At 68.4% G+C, this 20,019-nt stretch overlaps 2 protein-coding genes across 6 annotated transcripts; one reads left to right on the top strand and one right to left on the bottom strand.

The window, feature by feature from the left end:
* The first annotated feature begins 536 nt into the window (after nucleotides 1-536).
* Nucleotides 537-5,772, top strand: VPS28 (VPS28 subunit of ESCRT-I). Of its 4 annotated transcripts, none has more exons than XM_067560177.1 (10): nucleotides 564-704; nucleotides 1,098-1,201; nucleotides 2,257-2,285; nucleotides 2,627-2,664; nucleotides 3,010-3,099; nucleotides 3,536-3,641; nucleotides 4,201-4,302; nucleotides 4,538-4,591; nucleotides 4,923-5,014; nucleotides 5,368-5,772. In XM_067560177.1, exons 2-10 carry the CDS (start codon nucleotides 1,159-1,161, stop codon nucleotides 5,483-5,485), a joined length of 672 nt encoding a protein of 223 aa, XP_067416278.1. In that variant the 5' UTR covers nucleotides 564-704; nucleotides 1,098-1,158; the 3' UTR covers nucleotides 5,486-5,772. The 4 variants fall into 4 exon arrangements, with proteins under 4 accessions (XP_067416276.1, XP_067416274.1, XP_067416278.1 ...); XM_067560176.1 differs by having other exon boundaries at nucleotides 586-719; XM_067560175.1 differs by lacking the exon at nucleotides 2,627-2,664 and having other exon boundaries at nucleotides 537-704.
* A 1,268-nt stretch (nucleotides 5,773-7,040) lies between these two features.
* On the bottom strand, nucleotides 7,041-19,733 carry TONSL (tonsoku like, DNA repair protein). Of its 2 annotated transcripts, XM_067560134.1 has the most exons (27): nucleotides 19,617-19,733; nucleotides 18,365-18,460; nucleotides 17,536-17,678; nucleotides 17,112-17,295; nucleotides 16,656-16,785; nucleotides 16,311-16,482; nucleotides 15,981-16,086; nucleotides 15,365-15,510; nucleotides 15,067-15,219; nucleotides 14,726-14,851; nucleotides 14,066-14,261; nucleotides 13,896-13,960; nucleotides 13,618-13,707; nucleotides 13,293-13,365; nucleotides 13,018-13,181; nucleotides 12,719-12,842; nucleotides 11,682-12,448; nucleotides 11,464-11,558; nucleotides 11,010-11,166; nucleotides 10,755-10,833; nucleotides 9,981-10,282; nucleotides 9,324-9,495; nucleotides 8,755-8,927; nucleotides 8,434-8,507; nucleotides 8,037-8,170; nucleotides 7,403-7,488; nucleotides 7,041-7,267 (listed from the first exon to the last, which is right to left on the bottom strand). In XM_067560134.1, the coding sequence occupies exons 1-27, from the start codon at nucleotides 19,645-19,647 to the stop codon at nucleotides 7,187-7,189; spliced, it is 4,119 nt and encodes a 1,372-aa protein (XP_067416235.1). In that variant the 5' UTR covers nucleotides 19,648-19,733; the 3' UTR covers nucleotides 7,041-7,186. The 2 variants fall into 2 exon arrangements, with proteins under 2 accessions (XP_067416235.1, XP_067416234.1); XM_067560133.1 differs by having other exon boundaries at nucleotides 7,133-7,488.
* Nucleotides 19,734-20,019: the final 286 nt, after the last annotated feature.

The following is a 20,019-nucleotide window of genomic DNA, read 5'->3' as shown; positions in this document are numbered from 1 at the left end:
GTGCAGACGTCGCCATCCTCATGTCTGCGATCCTGGCTGAGGGCAGCGAAGTAGTGGGGTGCCGAGCTCACCTGGGGGGGGGGGGGCAGCCACACCCGCGGAGAGCCCTGGGGCCGAGCCCCTGGTGCAAGGCGCTGCTCGCTCCGGGGCCGGCTCTGGCACGGGGCTGGATGTCAGCGGCCGCCAGGCGTTTCCCGGGCTGCGAAGGGGGCAGGGCCCGGCCGGTCGGTCCCGGTTCCCCTCAGACCCTGCAAGCGACGGACGAGCTGGGAGTGGGGGCGGGGTCCTGGGCCGGGCTGAGGGGCCGGGGGGGTACAATGGGGGGGCGCGGCAGGCCCCCAGGGTGAGGGCCGGGGTCCGGGCGGCTGAGGAGGCGGCGCCTCAGGTGACGCTTCTTCCCCCATCCCCCCCCCGGGCGGGGCGAGTCTCCCCGCGCCGCAGCCGCCAACGGCACCGCGCCCTCAACTGCCCGCGGCCCGGCTGGCTTCGCGCGCGCCTTTCCCGCCTCAGCCGCCCCGCCCCCCGCGCCAGGCAAGCCGGGCCGAGCCCCGAGCGCCCGATGGGCTGCTTCAGGCCTGGCGAGTGGAGGGCCCGAGCGCTCGATGGGCTCCGACGCCATTTTGCCGGAAGTGAGAGAGGAGCGGACCGGAGCGGACCGGACCGGCGGAGGATCGGGAAGGCAGGAGCGAGCCCGGCCGCGGCGAGTGAGTCCGGGTCAGGTCGGTGACTCGCGGCTCTGGGCCGCTGTCTGGGCAGGAACTGGGCGCGGAGCTGCTCGTCATCCGCGGCCGGCCGGCCGGCGCCCATCGGCCGCTGGGGGCCCCGGATCGGGCCCCGGGCGCAGGGCTCCCCCCCCCCCCGGGTGTGTCGGGCCCGGGCCGCCCCTCGCCGTGGTGCCGGGCCTGGCTGGGCTCGGCGCTGCGCCGCCCCGGTGGTGGGAGGAGCGGCCGGTTCGGTTCGGGCGGCGGCCGCGCTGGATCCCGGCTCGGGTTCGGGCCCGCCCCGCTTGGGAGCGCTGCCGGGCCGGTTCGGGGTTCGGGGCCCAGAGCTCGGGGCTGCCCGGGCCGCAGCTGACGCCGCCTCTCTCCGTCTTGCAGAGGCGTCGCTCACCGCCCCGAGAGCCGCCGGCGGGTCGGGGCAGGGCAGGACGGACCGAGGATGTTCCACGGGATCGCAGCCACCCCCGGCTCCGGGGTGGGAGGTGAGTGCGGCCGGCCATGGCTCGCTCCCACGGACACCCGGCCTGGCCCGGCCCGGACTGATGGCCGCACAGAGCATCCTCTGCCAGCCCCGGCCCCTCACTCCTGCAGGGACCCGGGCCAGCCGTGGGTGGCTTCCTCCAGGACCGGGCCTGTCTCTGCCCCTCGGCTCCCCGCGCAGAGCGGGCCGGGTCCAGCCAGGACACGGGTTTATTGCCAACGCTTCGTTATTGCTGCTCACCCCAAGAGCTGAGCGCCCCTGGCTGTGCGGAGCTACTTCTCCTGTTTCCGTTTGGAACACACCTGAAATGGGTTTGGTCTCCCAGCTCCCCCCCTGGGACGCCCATCCACACCCTAAAGCTCCCTGGGCTCAGGGTGGCGGGAGGCTGGGGGTCAGGACAGAGATGCCACGGCAGAGCTGTGCATGGGGGGCACAGGGCCTGTCTCCACCTGGAGCTGGCTTTCCGCAAACACCTTCAGGGCCCTTACGACGTGGACGGTGAGCAGTTGTTCTCCGTGTCCACTGAGGACAGGCCAAGAAGTAACGGGTTTAATCTGCAGGCAGGGCGGTTTCGGTTCGCTGTTAGGGGCAGGTTTCTAATGCTGAGGGTAGCTGAGCTCTGGGACAGCCGTCCAAGGGAGGCGGTGCAATCCCCGTCAGTGGTGCTTTGAAGAACAGGTTGGACAAACCTGTCAGGGATGGTTTCGGTTTACTTGGTCCTGCCTCAGCACGGGGCTGGACTCGGGGACCTCTCAAGGTCTCTTCCAGCTTTGATTCTCTGTGATTCTCCCCGTGTGTGCCGTACCTGGTTCCCTGCCTAGAGCAGTGCTTGGTGGTCAGCAGGAGGTGTTGGGATGGAAGGGCTCTCAGACGGCTTCAGTGTACTGGAGCTGGTTCTAGGGTTTCTGGATGCTAAGAGCAGCGAGTGGGTGAGGAGCTGCCACACTAGGCCCTCATAAGACAGGGTGACAAGGAAGGAATTGCATTGTGAGTATTGCTGGAAGGCCCTCGGGGCTCCTGCTGCCGGATCCATTGATGGGTTTCCCTCTTTTTCAGCCCCGGGGAATAAGCCGGAACTGTACGAGGTAAGTAGCACATTTCCTGTCGTGTTCCCTCCTTGTTCTGTCTTTGGCCAGGAATCAGACAGACCCACCACAGACCGTCCAGTGTAAGTGGGGTTTGTGCAAATGGACACCTACCCCTCAGTCCTAGGGGCATTCAGGGACCCCAGAATCTGAGGATACTCACAGCCCCGTATTTCCATCCCATTATGGGTTCCTCCAGGAATCCATCTTCGCTGCCCCTTGGAGCGGACGCAGGAGGTTACGTACCTGGCAGCGCCATGCCCCCAGCCTGTCCCTGTGCGTGGATTTCAGTTCAGAGGCTGTGACGTTACCTGACGTGCTGTGTGTGTCTGTCCTTGCAGGAGGTGAAGCTGTATAAGAATGCACGGGAGCGAGAGAAGTGAGTCGACCCCCAGCAGAACGTGTTTCCCTGGGGTCACGAGGAAGGGGCCCGCATGTCCAGGGAGTTCGCTGCTGTCTGCAGTGAGGTCCTGGCTGTGGAGATGCTGGGGCTGGTGGGGAAGGGAGCTCTCTGTTCTGATGGCTTACCCCTGCCAAACCAGAAAAGACCTAGAGCGCTTCTGTCCTGACTCTGCCATTGGCCAGTGCGGGCTGCTTCCGAGGATAAAGGAGTAGGTGGAAACGTCCCCGTGACCTGCAGCGCTAGAGCCTGGGGGTGTGGCAGGGTGAGGGGAGGGGGCCCGTGGGATGTCCACTCTCACAGGTTTCTGCCCTCTGGTTTCAGGTACGATAACATGGCTGAGCTGTTTGCTGTGGTGAAGACGATGCAGGCTCTGGAGAAAGCTTACATCAAGGACTGCGTCACCCCCAATGAGTGAGTTCCTGGCTCTGCTTTTGTTTCCAGCCTGGCTCCCCTGGGGTGGATGGGGTCCCTCAGCGAGAGCTGTCTCCCTCGCTGTGTCTGGGGAAGGGGCGTTAGAGTCGAGCAGAGTGACTTCTGCTCCCCATCGCTCCCTTGGGGAGGGAAGGTGCTCAGGAAATCATCAAAACCCCCAGTTACGTCCCCCTGCCCCCCATTTGCTGGGGCTAGGCAGCATAGTTCCATCCAGTGAGGGCCTCCAGTCTCAGGCCTTGGGGCTCCCACCCCTTCCCTGGGGGCTGTTTTACAAGTGAACTCATCTCCCCCTACAGAAGCTGCTTGCTCATTTTATGTCCTCAGCCTCTGTCCCTCCCCGTCCCCACTTGGATCAGCAGCCCCTGGCTGATTGTAGCTGTTCTTATCTGGTACTCTCTGCCCCGCCCTGCCCCAGGTACACTGCAGCCTGCTCCCGGCTCCTGGTTCAGTACAAAGCTGCCTTCAAACAAGTGCAGGGCTCCGAGATCAGCTCCATCGATGAATTCTGCCGCAAGTTCCGGGTGAGTTCCATTCCGTTCCCCCCACTGCAGCGTATGGGGCACTGAGACGAGAATCTCAGGAAAACCCCTAGAACAGGAGGGTCTGCATGGCTGCCAAGCATGGAGCCGCAGTCCTAGATGTACCACGGCTGGCTGGTCAGGCACTGCTCCCCAGAGGGAGGAGAGAGAAATCTCACATCGATCCATTTAGTCCAAGAAATTCCAGAAAGGACCATGGTGATCATCTGCGATCATCTGACCCCTGTATCGCCCAGGCCAGAGAACTGCCCCGGATCATTCCTAGAGCAGAACTTTAGACAAAGAACCCGTCTGGATTCAAAAAGTGTCACTGCTGGAGAATCTGCCATGCCCCTTGGCACATTGTTCCAATGGTGAATTCCTCTCCCGTTTGTCTGGGTTACCAGGAGGGGCATCTGAGCTCACACACCCCTCAGCTTCCCACCCAGGGCCTGGACGGAAGGCGCTCTCCTCCCTCGCCCCAGGCTAGCACACGGGGTGGAACCCACGTCTCACGGGTTGCGCGTCCCCGGGCTCTCCATAACTGTCCCGTCTCCTGCAGCTCGACTGCCCGCTGGCCATGGAGAGGATCAAGGAGGATCGGCCGATCACCATCAAGGACGACAAGGGCAACCTGAACCGCTGCATTGCTGACATCGTATCTGTACGTTGCTGCCCGCGGCGCGTTGTAATCCCTGCGTCTAGTGCTTCTGGGACTCTGCGGCTGGGGCTGGCCTGGGCTGTGTGTCCGGAGGGGCTATCCTAGGGCAGTGTCCTGGACTTGCCCTTCTGCCTTCCCCCCCAAGAGAGGGCTGGGCTCAGGCAGGGCTGTTTCCCTACTGCCCAGGCCTCGGGTGGTAGGAAGGGGCCTTTGCTGAGGCATCTTTTCTGTCTTCCAGCTTTTCATCACAGTGATGGATAAGCTGCGGCTGGAGATCCGGGCCATGGATGAGGTGAGTGTGTGGGGGACACAGCCAGGCGTGAATGTTGACACTCACTTTAACCGGCCGGCCGGGCTCCCTGTGTACTCTGCCTGGATCCTCCGCCCCAGCTGACTTCCCACTGCTGGGCCGCCTTGGCCAGGAGAGGGGGGGGGACCAGCCTGCAGGGCGATGGGCCGGTGCCTCTGTCCTAAGCGAATTGCGGGTGGGGTGCGACTAGTTACTGGGGGCAGCACCTGGCTGAGTGGAGAGGAGCGAGGTGGGGTCGGGGCTTTCCCAGCCAGTCCTGGGGCAGGAAAGGCTGCGGCTGGCGTGAGGTGACCCCCAATGTTTGTGCGCCCAGATCCAGCCTGACCTGCGGGAGCTGATGGAGACAATGAACCGCATGAGCCACCTGCCCCCGGACTTCGAAGGGCGGCAGAAAGTGAACCAGTGGTGAGTGGGGCCCTCGGCTGGCGTCTGGGCGGGTCGCTCCAGCAGGCGTGCGGCTGGGAAGCTGGGCCCCTGACCCCGTGGCAATAAAGCGTGTTCCTCCGGTGCATGAGAGCTGCCTTGGGGGCTGGCTCGTTGGCAGAGCACCTTAGGGCCTGGCTCCCTCTGCACTGGGAGGTCAGGGCCCCCCATGCTGGGGGCTGAGGGGAAGATGACCTGTGGCACCAACCCTCCCAGCTCTCGGCTTTGCTCGGGGCCCCTCCTGCTGTTTATTCCCTGCTCCTCTCCCAGTGCTAGTGCTGGCTCCAACGGCAGCAGTCAGTTGTGGCTGTGACCCACCCGACTCTCTTCGGCAGGCTGCAGACGCTGAGCGGGATGTCTGCCTCCGACGAGCTGGACGACTCCCAGGTGCGGCAGATGCTGTTTGATTTGGAATCGGCCTACAACGCCTTCAACCGCTTCCTTCACTCCTGAGGAGGCTGGGCCTAGCGCCCACCCCGGACTGGTCTGTAGCCGCTCGGGGCCAGAGGACTGCCTGGCTCCGGTCCCCAGGCTCTGTTCCCCCTGCCGGTGGACTCGGTACCCCATTGTATGGCACTTCTCTGGGCTGGGCGGTGGTGACTGTCCCTAGTTCTCTCCCCCACCCCCCCGCTGCTGGGCATGGTGCTGCTTTTCTTCATTCAGGCTCAGACTGTGCCAGGGCGTGTCCCTCTGCTGGCCTGCGAGCGGGAGACCTGGACTAATAAAGCCCCTTTCGGTGATGTCCCGGCCTGCTGCGTCTCGGGGTGGGTGGGGGCTCTCTGGAAGCAGGCTGAGCGGGTGCTGGGGTTTGGACTCAAAACAGAAAATAGAGCAGGTGCAGCTAGGCCCTGGTGCGGTCAGATTGCCCAGCATGCTCCCAGCTGGCTGAGGACACGGGGGCACTAGGTGAAGGCCCCCGGCCAGCCATGGGTGGCTCTGTGGGGAAGTGGTTCTCCCTTCCCCAGTACTCCACAGTCCAGGGGGGGGAAGCACTCAGAACCTAGGAGGTGAGGCGGGGGGGGCGCACGGTGTGTCAGCAAGAGGGAAAACCCAGGCAGGCACCCTAGGCACCCCCCCCCCCCCCTTGTGCTGCTGCCTGAGCACTAGACCTAGCAGGCAGAAGGTAACCGCTGCCACTCTGGATGTTACAGCACTTAGCCAGTTAACCCACAAGTGTGTGCCCCCCAGCAGCATGGACCCGCCCCCCCAGTGCTGATGTAGCGGTGAGACTAATCCAGCTCGCTTAATGGTTGTGTTTTCCATCCCGAGCAGGTAGATCAGGCAGCTGACAGGGGGGAGGAGGGGAGAGCACCGGTGTTCCTGCTCCCTGAGATGGGGCAGGGGGTAAGGGGAAAATCCCCATCACTCCCTGCTGTTGGCACAGGGCAGGAGAAGAGCAGCACAGACAGGGCCAGAGCAGCAGGAGGAGGAATGCAGACATTTATTTACCAGGGTTAACCAGTCCCCCCTTCCCTCAGCTGTGAGCAGGGGCCAGCCCGCCTCGTGGTCCCAGGAAAATGAGGCAGCTGTAAAGTCAATAAATATCTAATGTCTGAGCTGGCCCTAGTGAGCCCCAGCAGCCTGAGGTTTGAATCTGTCCATTATGGGAAGGGGGTGAACACAGCCCCGCGGAATGGGTTTCAGAAAGGTTATTAGAGAAGAAATGTAATAATATTACCCACCGAGTCACTCGCCCAGGGCCTCCAGGTGCCAGTTCCCCCAGCAGGGACCTTCCTGCTGCTGTAACAGTGATGGCCTGAGCCCTTGCTCCAGGGCAGATGCTGCACCAGGAGACGACGCCCGCTGGGGGTGCCAGCTGCTGAGAAGGCTTGGCCTGTAAGTGATAGGGCCAGGCTCACTGCCTCCTTTGGACACCGTGGAGTCCATTGATCCAAAGCCGAGTGCTCCCCGGGGCGTGGATGGTTTTGCTGAGCCGAGCAGGAGGCCAGCAGGCCCAGCCCCGCAGCAGAGTCCAAGGCCCTGCCTCCTTTGGACAAGCGGTACCAGGTGCTCCCTTCTCAGCTTGCAGGGGGGCCGGGCCGGGCGAAACTCCAGGCCCCCACACGGCAGGGCAGAGCAGAACGGCTGCTGGCACAGGCCCAGCCAGTGCAGGTGGGTCCCTCCTACACGCCAGAGGCCACGGCCCCCAGAGGATCAGCCTCTCCCGTGCCCCGCGGCAGCCGTGCAGTGTCCAGAGCTGGTGAAGGAGGCAGCAACGCTGAAGCCCCGAGGGATCTGTCGGGCGACAGGAGACAAGGCCCCTCACACACTCTTGCAGAAGAGCTTGTGCTGCCGGGTGACTGCGCAGAGAGAAGTGCTGGCGGGGCCGTGCCAGGACTCGCCCACGTCCCGCTGGTCACTGCTGCTCACCTGCCGGCTGCAGAGCCGCAAATCCCGCACGTCGGCAGAGAGCCGGGCCCAGGTGGTGCTGTCCAACGGGCCTCGCACCCTGCAGCCTGCGGGGAAGGGAACAGGCCATGGGGGCAGCAGAGGGAGAAGCAGCAGCAGCCTCCCTACAAAGGGAACCTGCTACCCAGGGAAAGGGACAGCAGCCTGGGTGATCGCCAGGGCCTCTTCTGGCCTTAGCCAGGACACGCACAGCTGGGCCAGTACCCCTTGCTATCGGCTGCAGTCTCCCAGCCCTGGGCCCACCTGCTGCCTCTCAGTCCTACCCTGCGCTCTAGGCACCAGTGCCTGCAGAGGAACAACTGGGCCGCAGCAGCTGGTGGCTCTGACACCCCCCAGGGTTCACCAGGGGCACTCGGCAGCTGATGGAAATCCCCATGCTAGGCAGGGAGCCGGCCCGGGCCTACAGCCTGTACCTCCGTCCCCTCCCCACCTGGTCAGGGTCACGTCCAATGACAGGCCCAGCAGGGACCAGGGACCGCGGGGAAGAGCCTCCACGCTGCATTTCTCCCCCACCACTTTCCTTAGGGCCAGGCAGCAGGACCCTTCCCTGGGTCCCTCGGTGAGCCGGGGATCTCCGAGCCCTTCACCCTCTCACCTGCCAGGCTGAGGTAGTGGAGCCCCTGGTTCCTTTCCCCCAGGGCTGACAGCAGCATCCGCAAGCCCACAACGGTGATCCCCGGGTTCGCAGCCAAATCCAGCGAGACCAACGATGGACAAAGGGGGAGGCACCTGGAGCCAAGAGGGAAGGGGCGAGTCAAACAGGCCCCGTCCGCTGCGCGCTTCTCAGCCCGTGCTCCGCTGCACCTCGGGTCAGGGACAGTCGGGCCCCCCATCACCAAACAGGCCAGACCCAGCAGGCGTGGATTGCCAGGGCCCCTTCCAGGGTGAAGGTCGGGGTTCAAGCTCCCAGTTCAGCTCAACAGCACAGCCCCTCCCGCTCAGCGTCAGGAAAACATCCCCTCCACCGCCCCAGAGTCCGGCGCTGCCTTTACCTGGCCAGTTCCATGACAGCCGCATCGCTCAGGTGGTTCCCGGACAGCGTCAGGTGGGTGAGAGCACAGCCCCCCTGGAAGGGAACAGCAGGGACCTGAGCCCAAAGCCACAGCCCAGCCGCAGGGGGCTGGGGCCAAACCCCCTTTCACGGCAGGGCCAGGAGCCATGGACTGACAAATCCCCACGGGCGCAGAGAACGGAGAGACGCCTAACGGGAGAGCTGCTGGTCCAAGTCCTGGTGAGCCCCCCTCATCCCACAGGCGCTGTCCCTACCCCGCCTGGGGCTGGCAAAGGGGCTGGCAGGGCCCGGGGCCTATTACCTGCGTCAGGTACCTGACCACGGGATCCACGAGCGGCTCCTCCTGCCGGGCAGCCACGGAGCCGATCTCCAGCCGGCCGAGGGTGGCGCAGGGCAGGCTCCCGAGCAGCTGCTCCAGCCCCGCGGCGCCCAGGGCATTGTGGGACAACACGAGGGTCTTCAGGTGCACAGCTCCTGGGCCAGGGCCCACGCGGGAGAGAAAGAGCGAGTTAGCAGCCAGCCTGCGGCCCCAGGGCCAGGGCCAGGGCCAGGCATGTGGGGAGTCCCTGTCTGCAGCAGCATAGCTGGAAACATAGGCCTGGACTGGACAAGACCAGCAGAGCAGGCGGCCACGGGGCAGGACCGAGAGGGGGTCCTAGGACGGGGGCACGCAGGAGCTGTGACTCCGGGTGTCCGTAGAGCTGGGGCAGGACCAGACAGCGAGAGCCGTCCCCGTCCCCACAGCCGAGGGCTGTTCACGGGGGGAGGTCCCCTCCTCATGGTCTCTCTGGGGCACCTCGCATGGAGCAGACTCTGCAATCGCACACGAGGAGGTTAGCAGTGGCCTCTGCCCCGCCCGGGGGCGCTTACCTTCCAGGCTGCTGGCCAGCAGGAGGCGGTAGTGCCGCAGGAACGCGCCGGTGAAGCCGCAGGCCTGCAATCTCAGCGTGCTCAGGACAGGGCAGGCCTGAACCAGGCCGGCCAGGGCCTGGCAGCTGCCGTCTCCCAGGGGGTTCAGGCTGAGATCCAGCTCTTCCAGGCTCTGGAAGAAGAGGGGCGGAGGGATCACCCCCATCCTCTGGGGCCTGCCCCCCCAGCCAGTGTCCTCAGACAGCCTGGGGGCAGGGGGCTGCATCAGCCTGATGGCGAGGGGCACAAGGGGAGAGGGGACAGTGGGGGCCAACTGCCTCCCACATGGGTGGTCTTCCCTACGTGACACAGGGACCCTCACCCCCAGCGCCTCCCCCCAGACCCCATGGCACCCGGCCAGACGCAGCTTGCTGGGACGGCGGGGCCGGGGCAGCGCCTCAGACTGGTTGGGGCAGCCCTGGGACAGAGCCCGAGGACGTTGCTGGGCACACTGTGGGGCAGAGCGGCCACAGCCGGGGGGGAGGGGGGGCTCCCCCCAGAGCGGCTGGGGGGGGCAGCACACGTGGTCCCAGCCCCTGCTCATGGCTCAGGCGTGAGGCCAGAGCCCCTTCTGCCCCCCGTTGGGAGGGGATGTGGGAAGCGCACCCCCCGCCCTACCTGAAAGGCCGTCTGGCCGGGCAGCCCTGCCCCCAGGGCGCGGAGCCCCTCGGCACCCAGCTGGTTGGCCGACAAGTCGAGGAGGGCCAGGTTGGGCATGGTGCCCAGCGTGGCCAGCAGCTCGTTGGCCAGGTCGTCGGCCAGCCCGTTCCCGGCCAGCCGCAGCTGCCGGATGGAGGTCTGCAGCTTGAGGGCGCGCAGGAGGGGGGCGAGGTGGGGCCGACACAGCGAGAGGCCGCAGGCGCTGAACGAGGGGCCCGACTCCTGCAGCTCCATGATCTCCAGGAGCAGCCGGTGCTCCCCTGCAACGGGGAGACAGGGCGTCACGGCGGCTGGGACGACCCGGCTGCACGCACAGCCAGCCGCCAGGGAAAGCCCCCCCACCCCGGGGTCAGCCGTGACCGAGGGCACCCGCCAGCTGCTCCCCGCGGCTCTGGAGCACGGAGCGTCCTTCAGTAGGGTGCGCGCCGGCCGTTCTGTGGCACAGCCACGGGGCGAGAGCTGCACCCCCCGAGCCCTCCTCTGCCCCGGCAGGCGCAGACCCTGGCCACAGCCAGGCCTGGAGACAAAGGGACTTGAACCCAGGTTTCCCAAGTCCCAGGCTAGCGCCCTGACCACTAGGCCGTCCTTCCTCCCTCCAACCTGCATTCCCCCACCCAGGGGCTCTCCCTACCCAGCTGGGTGACCTCCCCGGGCCTGACACAGGCCAGCCAGCCCCAGCTCCTTTCCGGCCCGCTGCGCTCTCACACCCAGCCTGCCGAGAGCCGGGCTTACCCACGGCCAGGCTGCGGCAGGCCTTCCTGTACCGGTCGGCCAGCGGGGGCAGCTCCCAGGACTGCACCTCTGCAAACACCTGCAACACAGAGCGGAGCCCGTCGGCATGGCAGCACCCGGGGCGCCCAGCCAGCCAGGCGCAGGACCCAGGCGTCCCAACCACCCAGGGGCCCAGACGCCACGGGGAGGGGCCCCATCCGAGCCCCCGGGCAGCCTGCAGGGGAGCCCCGTGGGCCCGCCCCAGGCCCCGCTCACCTCTTCATTGCTCTGCAGCACGTCCACGATGAGGTCCTGGGCCGCCAGCAGCGCCCCCTCCTTCTGCAGGGAGAGCCGCGGCAGCAGGCCGCAGGCCTGGTAGTAGCGCTGGGCCGCCTGCTCCGCCAGCCACGCCACCGGCCGGCTGGCGCTGCCACTGGAAGGGAAGGGCAGGGGCTGAGGCAGAGCGCCCCCCGCAGGCCACGACTCTGCCCCCAGCTGCCACCCCGCTCCCCAGGGAGAGGAAGGCACTGAGCAGTCCCCCCCGTACCCTCCTAGGGAGGGGAAAAATCACATCCTGCTCACAGCGAGTCCGCAACCCCCTGCCCCACGGGGACGGGCCCCAGCCACTTCCGGGAGGGGCTCAGGCTGCTCCATGCCCCGGCCTGGAGGGGCAGCACTGCACCCGCCCCAGGGGGTGGGGGGCTCCAGGAGGACACGCGCCGGCTCTCACCTGTGGGGCACGGGGATGAGGAAGACGTTGTCCTGGACCCGGACCCGCACTCGGATGGGGGGAGGCAGAGCGGGGGCTGCAGCAAGCGAGGGGAGCTGGGGACAGGAGAGGGGAGTCAAGGCACACAGGATACCCCAAGGAGCAGTCCCAGGGCATCATCTCCCCCCCCCCCCCCCCCCCCCCCCCCCGACGCCCCACAGCCGCCCTGGGCACCTCACCTGCGGGGCCTCCCCGCTGCCTCCCAGCTCACTGGCTCCGGGGCCGGCGGCTGTCTCCTGGGTCCCCGGGGCGCGGCCCCCCCGGGTCTGGCCCAGCACCGTCCTGTCGACGATCTGGGTGAGGCGGCTCTGCCGGGCCCGTCTCCTCTGGGCGGGGGCCGGGCGGGGGGCCGCGTTGTCGCTTTCCAGCCCCGAGGCATCTCCAGAGTCCGAGTCCGACTCCCTCCGGCCCCGGCGGCTCCTTTTGCGGGGCTCGCGGCTGGCCCCCAGGTCGTCCTCCAGCCAGCTGTCCCCCACGTACTCCTCGGCTGGGATCAGGGCCGTCCTGGCGGGGGCCTCGGATGGCGCCGGCTCCGGGCCCAGGCGGGACTGGGCGCTGCCCACGCTACGGATGGCTGCTCGATACTCGGCCCAGCTGTCACGGGCCGGGGCCAGCTCAGGCTCCTGCTCCAGGAACCCCGGCGTCCGGCTGCCATCCTCCCCCGGCGCCCCCTGGTCCCAGAGCCGCTGCCTCTTCTTGACGGGCCGGAGCGGAGTCATGTCATCGTCCGGCTCGGCCCCGCACTCCGGCCAGCCCCTCCCCACCCCGCAGGGCTCCGGCCCCGGCCCGCCACCCTGACTCCGACGCTTGCAGGGCGGGGGGGGCTTCTTGGAGGGGCCCCCGTTCCGGGGCGGCGTGGCCAGAGTGGAGGGAGGTGGGGTGAGAGGCTCCGAGAGCTCGGCGTCGAACAGCTGGCTGTGCGGGGGGGGCTCGGCCGCCTCCGGCGCTGGGGGGGGAGACAAGAGACCCCGTGAGCGAGGCCCCGGCTCCCAAATCCCCCTAACCCGGCGTCAAACCCCGCACAGCCAGGGACCGGGCAGAGCAGGCAGACAGGAGGGGGAGGCAGCCCCTGGCTTCGGGGCCGAGACGCTCCCCGGGCTGGCAGGGGCAGGGACTCACCCCCCCCCCGGGGCAGGGCCGGTCCTGCTCGGCAGCGCCCCTGCCAGCGGGTCCGGCAGAGCGAAAACGAGGGAGCTGCCCCCCCTCAGCACCTCACCTCGCCCCGCCACGGCCTCCGTGAGCAGGCGCTCCATGGCGCGGCAGCGCTGGCGCGTCTCCTGGTCCAGGTCCTTGCCGTACATCCTCACCCACTCCTGGAGGGTGCCCAGCGGGCTCAGGCCCTGGGGGGGGTGGGGAACGAGATGCAGGTGACGGGCATCAGTGCAGGCTTAGACCCCAGGTGACCCCACTGCCAACGTGGGCCCCGGGAGCCGCGCCAGCCCCTCCAGCCGTGCAGAGTGCACCCGCCTCATGCCCCCAGTGCCAGCCCCCGCCGCGCTCCGCCCTTCACCTCACCCTGGCGTTCCTCAGCACGGCCGAGGCGCCCCTCCGGAGCAGCAGCTCGGCCACGTCGAAGTGGCCGCAGTTGAGGGCGTCGTGCAGGGGGGTGATCCCCTCGCAGCCCGGCCCCCCCGGGTCATCGACGGAGGCGCCGCGGTCCAGCAGCAGCCGGACGATCTCTGGGGGCAGGAGCCTGCAGTTACCGCCAGGCAGCGGCCAAACGACCCCTCCAGCCCCCTTCCCCCTCCCCCCCCCCGCTGCCCAGCCGGAGCCCCCCCGGCGCGGCTCACCCAGGTGCCCGTGGTTACAGGCCTCGTGCAGGGGCGTCCAGCCGCAGTAATCCCGCGGGTTCAGGGGGTGACCCTGGCGCCAAGGAGGGAGAGACACGATCAGGTCCCGGGGTTACGCGGAGGCCCCCGCAAAACGCGCCCGCACGCCAACCCCTGCACCCACCTTCCCAGCGCTCCCTCCAGCACCCGCTGAAACATGCCACTGCTGGGGGGGAGCATGGGGGGCTGGCCTGAAGGTGCTCTGCAGCGCAACCCAGCTTCACGGGGCTGCCCGTCCACCCACAACACACCCCCCCCCAGGGGCAGGAGCAGGCCCGTCTCCCACCTGCTCCAGGAACAGCTGGACCTGGCGCAGGTTCCCGTCGATGCAGGCTCGGTGCAGCGGGGTCTCGCCTCGGTCGTTCCGCCGGTTCCACTGCAGGGGGAGGAGAGGGGCACCCGGGTCAGAACCGCCTGGGGGCACCAGAGTGGAGCCAACCCAATTGCTGCTGCCCCCCCTCCCCCCACCCCCCAAGCTCCACGCAGCCCTGCGAAGTCTCCACCCGGCTCCCGAGCAGGAGAGACTGGTCCGTGCGGGGCGAGAAAGCGGCGCCCTGGCCTCACCTTGCTGACGCGCCGGCGGCCGGGCACGCTTTTGCTGTAGCCGTCCAGGTTGTTCTCCTCCCCATCTGGAAGACACACGCCCGCCGTCAGGTCCCGCCGCGCCGGCCCGGCGCACTCGGGGCCAGGTTCTCCAGCTGCCCCCACCCCTCCCCGCGGCCACGCGCGCTCACCGCTCTCCGACAGCTCCAGCTCGCTCTCCTCCGCCGGCTCGCTGTGCTCCGGCCCCTCCGCCTCCTCCTCGCCGCTGTCACTGGCGGGGCTCCAGCCCTGCGCACGGCACAGCTCCTGCAGCCTGGCCAGCGTGGCGGGGGCCTCGGGGCTCCCCCATCTCTGCTGCGCGGCGTGAAGGTGCCGCAGGATTTGCCGCTGGGAGACGAAGGGAGGCGGTGACCGTCACCCGGCCCTGCCTCCCCCGGAAGGGGGCCCAGGAGAGGAGGCAGGAGCCCCCGGCTGGGGGTGGGACGCCACCAGCGCCGCTGCAGTGAGCGGGGCAGGGCACCGGCCGTGGGGGGCAGCCCCCAGGTCCGCCAGCCCTGGCCTGGCCCAGCAGCAGGGCTCTGAGGGCGAGGGACGCTGGCCGGGCGGCACTTGCCCTGAGCCCAGTCCCAGCACCGCAGCTGCACTAGCCCCAACCCCCCACGTCCCCCCCGGGCTCCTGGGCGACGCGGGAAGCAGCGTCTCCTGGCAGAGGGGCAACGCAAGCTACTCCAGGGCACCTGCAGTGAGGGCAGCCAGGAGGGGCCGCGGGTGGGGCCAGAAAATGGCACCTTCAGTCGCAGGTCCCAGCAGCAAGGTCTAGTGGTTAGGCCAGGGGCCTTTTCCCCCCTCACCTGCAGCCTGGGCTCGCCGGCCCGCTCGGCGCTCTGCAGCGCGCTCCCGAAGCAGGGCTCCAGCTCCGCGTAGTCCTCCCCGGCCTCCTCCCTGGCCAGGGCAATGTTCAGCCACGTCTTCCCCTCCTGCGGCGCAGACACAACGGGTCAGGGGCCGGGAGGAGCCCGCCGGCCACCAGCCCAGCCCTCCCGCGCCGTGGGGCCCCGCCTGCACCCAGCTGCCGAGCAGGGGGGCCCCGGGCACAGCAGGGTGTGATCGGGGCGGGAAGGGGGGGGTCCATCTAACGGGACAAGCGCACCAGAGCTGGGGACTCCGGGCCCGGCCCCGCCGCCCATCTCACCTCCAGCGGGTTCCCGCGCCGCAGCGCCAGCTCCGCCTGGTAGTGCTGCACGGCCCGGCCGTGCTCCTTCAGGTCCCCGAAGGTGGCGGCCAGGGAGACGTGGATCACGGCCAGCTCCTGCTCGGGCTTCTGCAGGGACTCGGCGTAACACAGCTGCCCGGGGAGACAAGGTCCATAGTGCACACTGCCCAGGGGCGTGCGCCCCACCCGGCCTGAATCCGAGGGGGAGCCTCTGCCCTCCGGCGACCTAGCCCTCCACCCCGCCCCCCGGCCTCGGGCACCGGCCGCCCCGACCCACCTGCCTCTGGTAGAACTCCAGGGCCCGGCGATAGTCCCCGTGCTTGGAGAACAGATCCCCCAGCTGCTCGCACAGCCCCAGGGCCGCCTCCAGGTCGCCGGGCACCGCCTCCTCCAGGGCCTCCTGCAGCTGGCTCGCCTTCACGGCTGCAAGAGAGGCCGGCCGCGTGAGCAGCCTGCGCCGGGGTCGGCTTCCCAGCAGCCTGGGTTCCCCTCTCTGGGGCTCGGAGCAGGCAGCACCACAACGACGGGGGTAACACGGGGACCACGGCACCCCCCCCCCCCCGCCCAACCCAGCCTGCAGGCCTGGGGGCACCAGCCTCCTCTGGGAACCTGCTGGGCTTCCTTCCCAGCCCCGGCTGCGTCAGGAACCCACCAGGAGCCCTGCCCCCTGCCCGGTTATTTACACCAGGCCTCAGATCCACTGTGAGCCGAGAGTCGCCAGCCCCCCGCGGCTGGGCCTCCTCTCCTGGGGCACGTCTGGGGCCATGGACGGGGTTCGGAAGGGAGGTGGCTGAACCCTGTGACAGGAGCCGGACGGCCCGGCCCAGCCTCGTGGAGTTCAGCGCCGAGCCCCCGCCCACGCGCAGCAGGGCGCTGGCGGCTCTGCCCCTCACCGTATCGCAGGCTCCTGCGGACGCTGTCGCGCTGCTCCGAGCCCAGCACGTAGGCCTTCTTCAGCGCGCGCCGGGCGGCCGCGAAGTCCCCCAGGCTGAGGAGCACCTGCCAGGCAGCAAGGCACCGGGCTCAGAGAGGGGGCGCGTGAGCCCCCCCCCGTGCATGACCGCTCCCGGTGCCCCAGGAGAAAGGGCACCCCCTGCCGGCGTGCGTGGGGAGAGGCTGCCCCGTTGCCTCCCCGCCGCTGTTCCCACGGTGGGAGGGGGTCCCCACGGGTGCAGAGGGGGGCAGCTGGGTGGGCGAGGGCAGGCCCCCCCCCCGGCGCTCACCTGGGCAATGCTGGCGCAGCACTCGCTCTCCAGGCACTTCTCCTTCATGGTGTGGGCGCAGTCCCGCGCCCGCTCCAGGCAGCGCATGGCCCGGGAGTGCTCGCCCGCCCGCAGCTGGATGTTGCCCAGGTTGAAGTAGGCCCGGTACAGGTCTTCGTAGAGCCGCGTCTGCCTGGAGGGAGGGCGGGTCACAACCAGCGAGATCACCCCCCTCAGCCCGTGCGTACCCGCCCCACCAAGCCCTGGGGCCCCGCTGCCCCACGCAGCCCCCTGGGGCACAGGAGGGTGGGCCCGGGCTTCGGGGAAGCCCGAGTGGAAGCTCTGCGCACGGGGCCGGATCCTTACTCCGAAATGAAGATGCTCTTTTTGATGTAGTGGCTGCACTTGGCCGGGTCCTTCATGCTGTCGTAGACCAAGCCCAGGTTGAGGTAAAGCCGGGTCCTCATCTCGCTCAGCTCCCGCTGCGGCACCGCCCCTGCGGGACACACCCCGAGCCAGCCCCGTTACTCCGCCGGCGCCCCAGCCTCGGGCCCGCCCAGCCAGGTCTGCACCGGGGAACGGCACACGGAGCCGGGCCGAGCGCCAGGGGAGCCGCCGGAGGAATCGCAATGGATCTCAGGGGCCGGAGGGGTCCCGGCCAGCTGGGCACACACAGGCCGTGCTCTGGGGCAGAGACAACGGGTGAGCTGTGGGTACCGGGCTGCCACAGGGGGAACCCGACTGAAGTTTCCTCCCGGGGCCGCTCCACGTCACCAGCTGGCAGCCCGTCCCCTCGGCGCCCCGCCGGCAGCCGGGCCTCACCTTCCAGCTTCTCCTCCAGGATGGCCAGGCTGTTCATGAAGGCCTGCTCCGCCTCGCGCAGCGCCTCGCCCGCCTGGCCGCTCTCCGCCACGAACATGTAGGTGCGGCCAATGGTGGCCCAGGCCCGCTGCTGCTCGATGTGATGGGAGAGCTGACGGGCCAGCTCCAGATGCTGGCGCTGGTGCTGGGGGTGGGGCAGGAGCGTGAGCAGGTAGCCACGATGCAGCCCAGGGGACCCAGGCTGGCGCTGAACTGGGTCTCCAGGTCTGGCAGCTCAGGGGTTCACGCCACATGCCCCAAAGTTTCCAGTTATTCCCCCCATCCCTGCCCCGCTGCAGACAGCTCCCCTCAGCACCCCCACGCTGCCGCTGTCGGGGGGCTTCCACCCCCATTCTCGGGGTCAGCCAGTCCCCCGCCGTCCTACCTTCAGCGCAGCCTCGTAGTTCTCCAGCTCGGCCAGGCGCTCGCCGATCTTCCGGTGCGCCACGGCACAGCCGATGAGGTCGTCCACGCTTTCCAGGAGGCGCAGCTCCTGCCGGTGCTCCTCCAGCGCCTCCCGGTAGCGCCCTGCCGGGAGCAGAGAGGGGAGGCCGGTGAGGGGCAAGCGAGCCGGCTGGCCGAGGCACAGCACACGGTCCTGCCGTCCCCGCGCGGCACAACCCAGCCGCGGGGGAGCCTGGCGCGCCGAGAGCGCCTCTCTGGGTCCAGCTGGTCGGCACTGGAGACTTGGGAGCCCTGGAGATTGAACCCAGCTGTGAGCCCCGGACAAGGCACAGCACAAGGGGAGCCAGAGGCCCATGGGACTCGCCAGGACGGATCACAGCCCAGCCTGGCACCTTCGTCACCTGGTTTTGCAGACACGGGACATGCCGGGGACGGAACGCACTGGGACGTCAGTAACGCCTTCGGCATGGTGCCACCTGAGACCTTAGCTCAATGAGAAGATGGGGAGAGGTGAGAAGGACCTGGTGAAAGGGGAGGAGGCAGCGGGCTGCGCTGCAGGTGAATTATCAGACTGGAGGGAGGATCCTAGCAGCGCTCCTCACGGCTCAGCCTGGGGCCCAAGCCTGGTCAGTATTTTTACTGATGCCCCTGCAGGGCAGGGCAGGGCAGGGCGATCTCAAGGGCAGCGCAGGGCCCCCTCCCTTTATGGAGAAAGGGCTCTCCAAACCCCATCTCCCACAGCGTCAGCCTTGGCCACCAGCGACAGACAGGAGCGAGCCAGCCGCCCTCGGCCACCGGGACCCACTCACCATGTCTAGCCAAGATCTCCCCAAGCTGGTTACAAATAGCAGCTTCCTCCTCCAGGTTCCCGCTCCTCTGGGCCTTGTCTTTCGCCTTCTGGAGATCTGTGGGGCGGCAGAAGAACCATTAGCACCGGGTCACGCCCCTGCGGCCCGTTAGCACCGCGGCGCAGTCGGCGTTCTAGCTAGGTGCAAAGTAACATCCAGACTGGCCAGCAAATTACCACGTACAGGTTTTTCTAGGACCCCCATCACCATAGAAACTGACCCCCAACCTGTCTGCGCAGTTCCTGCCTGGGGGGAAGCATCGTCAGCTCTGGGTCAGATGGGGGCCGAGTCCCAGAGAGGGGCGGCCAGGATTTGCCCAGGGCAGCCCAGTCAGTTGGTGTCAGAGCCAGGAATTAGTCTAGGTCCCCCCAGTGCATCCTTCCCACTCAGAGCCTGGCCCCGTCCCACCCGGCCGAGCTAAGGGCAGGGCCCACGAGCTAGGCCCAGGGGGTGAGCTGCCACGACCCCCCTCTTGGGCCCTGTCCTCTCACACCTGGCTCCAGCTCCCCCATCGGTCCCAGCTCCCCCCCTGTGCCAGTCCTGACAATCCCGCACCCAGTGGGGCTCCCCCTGCCCCAGGACACCCCCCAGGACACCCGCCCCCCAGTCTCTCCACTCACTCCCCAACCTGGGCTGACCAGACAGCCTGACATCAGGGGCTTTGTCTTATACAGGCAACTACGCACCCCCCACCCCAAAGTGTCCCAGCTCTTCACACTTCTTCCCTGGCTCCCCAGCCCCAGCCCCAGGAGCCTATCTCCGAATAGCACCCTGACACCTGCCCCCCTGCACCACCGCCCCCAGCCCACCCCACACACCGCCCCCAGCCGCTGCACCCCCCCCCCAGCCCACACACTGCCCAGCCCCCAGCCCGCGCACCACCGCCCGCCGCATCCCTCTTAACCCCCCGCCCCACTGCCCTCCGACCCCCCCAGCTCTGCACATCGCCCCAACCCCAAACCTCCTCCCACCCCACACCCCTGACCTGAACTGACCCCCAACCTCCTCCCCCCTTCGCACACACCGCCCCCCCCACTGTCCTCAGGGCTCCCCGGCCCCCCTCACCCCGATACCCCACACATCCCTCCGGGCCCCGCACACCGGCCCCCCCAACCTCCTCCCGCCCCACACACACCCCTGAGCCGCCCCACACATGCCCGCCCGCCCCTCCGCTCCCCCCAGCCCAGGGGCCCGGCCCGGCCCGGCTGCTCACGGCGGATCTCCCGACTCCGCTCCGCGCTCATCGCTCCGCCGGCTCCCGGAGCCAGGCCCGCTCCGCTCCGCTCCCGCGCCGCGTTCACACCGCGCCGGCCCCCCAGGCGGCCGCGCCGTTCCCATTGGGCGCCGCTCCCCAGCGCGCTCATTGGCCCTCAGGGACCACGGTCACAAGACAGCGAGCCAATCACAACTGAGCGGCCCCCTCCCCCTCTAGTCCCGCCCTCAAGAGGGGCACATTCTCTCTTCTGATAGGCTGAGAAGGAAATCCATCAAGGGGACTACAACTCCCAGCATGCGACGCACCGCGCGCACCCTCCAGAACTACAACTCCCAGCGTGCCGCGCGACCACGGCCCAGGAGGCCCCGCCCCGTCAGGCAGCGTGGCATGCTGGGACATG

The sequence above is a fragment of the Emydura macquarii genome, unplaced genomic scaffold, assembly GCF_026122565.2.
Source record: "Emydura macquarii macquarii isolate MOO-44397 ecotype Brisbane River unplaced genomic scaffold, CSIRO-AGI_Emac_v2 contig_2246, whole genome shotgun sequence".
In the NCBI taxonomy this organism is placed as follows: domain Eukaryota; kingdom Metazoa; phylum Chordata; order Testudines; family Chelidae; genus Emydura; species Emydura macquarii.
Note: the sequence above shows the minus strand (reverse complement) of the source record. Positions and strands in the feature narration are given on the sequence as shown.

Bases quoted from the DNA above. Each gene is read 5' to 3' on its own strand.
- VPS28 (XM_067560173.1), top strand. From the start codon at position 560: ATGGGCTGCTTCAGGCCTGGCGAGTGGAGGGCCCGAGCGCTCGATGGG. The intron at 3,100-3,535 runs GTGAGTTCCTGG...GCCCTGCCCCAG, and splicing joins GACTGCGTCACCCCCAATGA to GTACACTGCAGCCTGCTCCC. The intron at 4,592-4,922 runs GTGAGTGTGTGG...TTGTGCGCCCAG, and splicing joins AGATCCGGGCCATGGATGAG to ATCCAGCCTGACCTGCGGGA.
- TONSL (XM_067560133.1), bottom strand. From the start codon at position 19,647: ATGAGCGCGGAGCGGAGTCGGGAGATCCGCC. The intron at 15,220-15,364 runs GTGGGTCGGGGC...CTCCCCGGGCAG, and splicing joins TGGAGTTCTACCAGAGGCAG to CTGTGTTACGCCGAGTCCCT. The intron at 8,171-8,433 runs GTAAAGGCAGCG...TCTTGGCTCCAG, and splicing joins GCTGTCATGGAACTGGCCAG to GTGCCTCCCCCTTTGTCCAT.